This window comes from Schistosoma mansoni (assembly GCF_000237925.1).
Source record: "Schistosoma mansoni, WGS project CABG00000000 data, supercontig 0622, strain Puerto Rico, whole genome shotgun sequence".
Classification (NCBI taxonomy): domain Eukaryota; kingdom Metazoa; phylum Platyhelminthes; class Trematoda; order Strigeidida; family Schistosomatidae; genus Schistosoma; species Schistosoma mansoni.
The window spans coordinates 6,360-12,522 of NW_017386372.1; the positions used below are offsets into that span (position 1 = coordinate 6,360).

At 35.4% G+C, this 6,163-nt stretch overlaps 1 protein-coding gene across 1 annotated transcript; it reads left to right on the forward strand.

Moving 5' to 3' along the window:
* Positions 1–4,417: 4,417 nt before the first annotated feature.
* Positions 4,418–4,519, forward strand: Smp_172010 (caspase-7 (C14 family); the record flags this gene model as incomplete). The annotated part of the gene is made up of 1 exon (XM_018792159.1): positions 4,418–4,519. One exon carries the CDS (start codon positions 4,418–4,420, stop codon positions 4,517–4,519), a length of 102 nt encoding a protein of 33 aa, XP_018644389.1.
* Positions 4,520–6,163: the final 1,644 nt, after the last annotated feature.

The window sequence follows — 6,163 nt, forward strand, 5'->3', positions numbered from 1 at the left end:
AGAGAAGATTGAATTTGTAGCTGTAAATAAATCCCCAAAATCAATAGCTCTGTAAGTGTTCAACATTGGATGCTGACCACATTAGTTTTACTGCACTCATTTAGCTCAAAGCGCTCGGTCATGCACACATCAAAATATATCTTCCAAACTCCTCGCTTCTGACTTTTGATTTAACTGGGTGGGGCGATTCGATTATAGGTGTTACTGGTAAAGTATTGTCAAACTACAATACCTGTTGTATCTTCACTAGTTTATACTATAATTCAAATACTCCTTATGATCACGAAGGATTTCTCTGTTAATATAACCGATAGCCGATGTATACTAAGCAGTTTGAAACATGTATTTGATCTCAAAATGGACGAAACGTGTGAGCTCCTCATCGGATCGCGTATATTAGCTCCTTACTCATATAAAATGAGGTTGATAATGATATAGATTTTCGCCAAGTGACAAACAATTGACTCATATATTTGCAGTGCGATATGCCTTCTCTTGAGATATAACTTTTTGTTTTGAACAATGGAGTGATAGACGAACAACTTTGAGAACTTTCTTCCTTATATGAGCTCGTGATTATGTTAAAAACTCCTTGTGCATAAATTTCATGTGGCACTACTGGCTTATTCCACTATATACGTAATATTTATCTTATTGTTTTTTGTATTCGCATGTAATACTTTCTTCCCTTTCGCTTTGTTTGCAGTCATTAATTTTCCACACCGATTAAAGATTCTGAAACTGACCCATTCTATGGTGTTACTGAAACTTTATAAATGTTTTGTTTACCATAAACATTTAATCGGTTGGTGCATAGAATTAGCTTTATTTACGTGGAGCTTAACTCATCGAAAAGATAAATACATGGCTCTACAAAATGTGAGTAATGAAACTATAGGCAAAGTTATCTAGGAAATTTAGGAGTCGTACTACTAGTTACTTATGTGCATGTCGAATTGAATGGTCTTTTTGGGTAGAATATTGTTTTTCCTTATAAGTACAACTACTTCTTTAACCAGTGACTAATTTTCATTTCTAATAAGTCGGTATCTTAGTGTTCTGAAGTCTGACTGTGGAATGTACTGTTAGACTTGACGACCATGACCTTTGAAGAAAGTAATGTTTAGGCACATTTTGTTCTTGAATTTATTTTGACAGTACAACTTTCTTGCCATCATGTACACTTCTACATAGTTATACGAAGATTTCCGCCAATCACCTACTTTTAATGTATTTAAGCAAAGGATACGTCACCAACGATTCAAATGACAATGACGTACCATAATTTCCGGAACCTTAGATTCCAAACAAATAATACTTTGGACCATATTTGTTGTCTACGGATAGTGCGGTTTTTAGCCGTAAATAAACCCTTAAAAGCGAGTGGAATTTCGCTCAATGTCGTCACGTTAAATTAGTTCAATGTACCCTGGAATAACGGTAATGTTTACGTTCATGATGTCACGGAGCTTCTCATCTTATGTTATTTTTATCGAAAAAAGGGCAGATTGTGCTGTGTTATGGTTGCAGTTTTTACTTACCATATCGTACTGCATCAATTCGGACATACATTGCATGTTAGAAGCACAATAAGCATAGTTATACCTCTAGACATTTCAGAAAACCCTGAAGTTCCTCAATCACCAAACCATCTGACACGAAAAACCTTTCCACACTTAACGGCAATCGTAGCCGGTGAACATAGTTGAAATCGAGCAAACAATAAGCTTAACGACGGGAATCTCAGTGTTTGGTCTAAATGAAGAACTCGACTTGACCTAACTGCGTTTTTGAGTGACTCTTATACGATCACATCAGAATACAAGCTCTGTGCTCAATTTAGAAGTTTCTAATTTGAAAAAATAATCAAAAGTTTTCCCAGCAAAAACGTGCCAAACAGCTAGACGATATAGACAGATGAGTCATCAAACCCTGAATATCTGTCGCATCTTTACGTCCTTCATATTCATTAGACTTCTGTTTATTATTGAGTCGGATCAACCCGTGTTAATTATTACTGCAACTTCCAGTTAGACATTAACTAAGACGGACTCATGGTCGCTTACCTTCTAAAACGTAAAAACTTCCAGTCTCGTGACTTAGATGGTTCTCGAGAACAGTGAAGTAGGAAATAAACTTCCCCCACTAAATAATCAGTCCCATGAATACAAACAGCTGTTTGTACGTAACCAGCCCCCAAAAAAGGGAAACACATCAACCATCATGGTTAACAATATGCCCAGAGGAATCTAGCTCACTAACGCTACCTGGAACACCAAACACACAGCTGATGATTGATTTTCTACCCTTAGTTAGTTGGGCTTATTGAAACCGAAAATGACGTCAGGCAGATCTTGAATGTCCGTTTCATTACTCACTATTCACAATGAAAATGTTCTCAAACATTGAAAATGCTGGATTGGTTCACTAGTTCAACCATCAGTTATGCAGTTACTGCTGGACGGGCAAAATGCATTCCCTTAGGCTTTACTGCATCTGACTTTCCAACGATTGTGTTCATATTTTGAACAGTCTTAAATATCTGGAAATCAGATAAATGCAGATAATATAAGAAATAGGTACTCTGTTATGATCAACTCTAGACATATAAGCTCTACCAGCAAACAATATTAAAATTCCTGGTGACAATCAGAGAACACATTTCAGACAGATCATAAAGAATGGTCAAAGACGTACGTATTCTTTTGGACGAGATCGGTCACCACAGAATAAAGTGCTGTGCGTTCATAATCGGAACAATAAAATTATTCCACCCACAACAACCAACTACGCAGAGCCAAGTTAAAAAGTGACTTTAGGACCCCGATTAACATATGTTACGAGTTATTGAAAGCTTGCCCCTTATATATATTTTTTTCCAGATAATAATTTTCACTATCATACGCGATTCATAGCCCCAATGGAGCATTAATTATGAACTAGTCATGTCGACCCTGGTGGTTGTTCTGCCTGTACTTATCCGAAGTCCAGTCGAATTTTATTAAAACTATAAAGTTAGGGAATATGTAAACAGTGATGGACGTAGATTATGAGCTATCATAGGTACGAGGACACGTCAACGACGAGCAAATTCAGCACCAAGACAAAACAGCCGTCCAGCGCTTCCTAGTCACTCCAAATCAGTCCATGATTTAAAGTTACTGATAAGTGAAAAACATCTGAATTACTTTATAGTAAGCTGTCTATGAAAGATTTATCACCATGAAGATTTTAGAATTCGTTTCAAAATCCAGGCGACTAACGCTCATCCTGTGACTCTAAAATGGGGGCCCTCAAATATCGAACTGTATTAAAATAGTTTTACGTAAATAGAGCACATGAATCACATAAATAGAACTGATGAATATACACCGGTGAAGAATATCGAGGAATAAAAACAGAGCCGCTTGAGAGGAAGGGCAACAATCGTAATAACTGTAATAAAAGTGGTGAGTATTTTAGTCTGGAAAGGAAGTGGACTCATCCGAAAAAATGCAGAAAATAGTATCGAAGCTTAGGAGTAAACGCACTCATGCAACTGTGGCATAATATGAAGCCATGTTACGTGTAATTTTTAATCACTGACCATGCGGACCTCGACCAACATTCACCAGATTGACATATCTTTGTCTGGCTAACTTTTGATTACTTCCAAGGTCCACGTAAGTATAGTCGACAATGAAACGTTATGTGGTATGACTCAAGAATAATTGCAAACGAGGTTCCTTTTCCCTAAATGATATTATCTATGAATTACCTGCTTAACTACTAGTTCGGTTTGCATCTTAACAGATTCATCTAGCTGTACTGATGTCATATACCATATTTGGACCGATGCATACATATTAGGGGACGACTGATATTTCCCCCAACCTACTCTCAGTTTGATTAATGCCGAGGGAGGTTTCATATGAAATGATTCTGATACGGTCTAAAGTCATAACTTTTTACTTTTCTTATTAAGGTTTTCAAGTATAACCCTAATTCTTTTCCTCGACACTATGTTGAACATTGTATATATTATAAACTAAGGCTGTCAGCATAGAAGGCTTATTATAGATTTAAACATATTACTAAAATGCACTTCTATGCTGTTCAGTAGGACATTTAGGTCGTTAAAGAAAAAGCCCAAATAAATCGTCACCTCAAAAGAAATAAAAGATCATTTAACAGATTGTGCAGAAAATTAGATGACTGTCACTTCCAATATGTACTACACAAGGGATATGGAATTTAGAAGAAATATCACTTAAATTATAGAAAATTGTTTCTTTGGAGTTTACCGTAAAAAGTTATATCACGTTATTTTCTTGTTTCGAGTCAGCAAAATTTCAATAAATACATCCATCAGTTCGTTGCTTTGAATTAAAAACTTTACATTAGTTTTGAAGGATTTCGAGGTTTTTTTGGTGGAAAGATGACGTGTTTTGTCAAAGTAGACACAAACGATGGCATTTGTTTCTTGCCGCAGAATGAGGGATTAGCTGCAGTTGACTCGTATTCAAAAGCAACATCATAGTTCACACGTGTCATGATACTCAACAAATCTAAAGTATTTCCATACCGAAGCAAGACATCAGATAAAGCCCGTATGAACCAAGAACCATTGACAGAATTACGAAAAGCGTAATAACCTTGGGTGGAAAAAATAGCTATGTTTAATGAATATAATAACTAGATTAAATTCTAATTTGTAATCAAAAGACAAAAAACAATTACATCCCACTTATTAGCAGATACAAGAATCAGAATTATTAACTATTATCTGATTCATCTTTAAACATATAGATTCCCTTATTTATTTACCAAAAAGAAGGATGACGATTTGAATGGAATAATATGAAACCATTCTATTTCATTAGGTTCCTAACAGCTGTTTAGATCCTGCAATATTTGAAAGTAAAACTACAACTAGAACTTAACATTCTTATAGAGGCGAAGTTGATTACAGCTTCATGTAAACACGTGTCAGTATGGGGTTACAAAGATCCAAATACCGATAATACAATGCTGTAAATCAATATGATATCTGAAGATGGTCCTGGAACAGTGAATAAAGTACCAACAAAGGAACAGAGTTGACATTCAGTGGTGACGCAACGAAACAACCGTACAAAAGTCAGGGATAATTAATGATAACATGACTCATGCTCAACCAGTTAAAAATAAAATTAAGAGCTGGAAAAGAATTGAAGTGATGCAATTAAATAAGGGCTGCATTATCACATATACTGAGTATTATTTCCCATTCAGGTTAACATTTCCTATAAAACTGAATAAAACGCGAATATATTATTCATCGATTAGCGTTCATTTTTAATCCAAAGACAGCATAAATACACACAACAGAATCGTTATGAAAACTAAAACATACATCATACATACATATCACATTACCAATAGTCTATCTTACAGAACTTTTGAATATCATTGAACGTGACTCGATTCCCTTTTTGACTCTGACGATGACAATAAGATTAGTAAAAATAATTTATATACAATGGATTGATCAGAGTATTGACCGATTTCATGTGTTTTAGTTCCTTATTCCTGACCCTATTTTATCGACACAGTTGTAATGTGGTCACTGGTCTAAGTGACTCGTTATCGCATGCACTATGCTCAAATGTTATGTAGTCAGGGGTAATCGGCAGAAAACCTTGCACTTAGGGTTTCCTGTTAATTGGCATTGGTTTGCAAGTCATGCTAAGTATCATGAAAGAACCGATTGTTCCCTGTGGTATTCGAATCTATGTCAATCATTTTGTTTCATCAATAGGAAAGATTTGATAGGCGTCAAAGGACTAAGCGAACACTACATTGGGCATTATTCAGTGACCAACCAACTGTCAACATTTTAGTTTTAAGATTCAGTCCCACCTTATTGGTAAATAAATTCTAATAAAAACATAGACCCATTTTTTTCAACAAACTACCGCCAACCATCCAAAATAATTTATGATACCGTCTGCTGACTTCGTACAAATAATTGCACCACTAGGATGCCATGCCCAATGAATGCGGATAAAAGAAACTATTGGACTGCTCAATAAGTGCAGAATAAACTAGTTCTGTCAAACTATGAATAATAAATAAAAATAAGAAAAACAATATAACATGGTGTTCTATAAGGGGAGATAAATTAACTACCATTAGGCTTTCC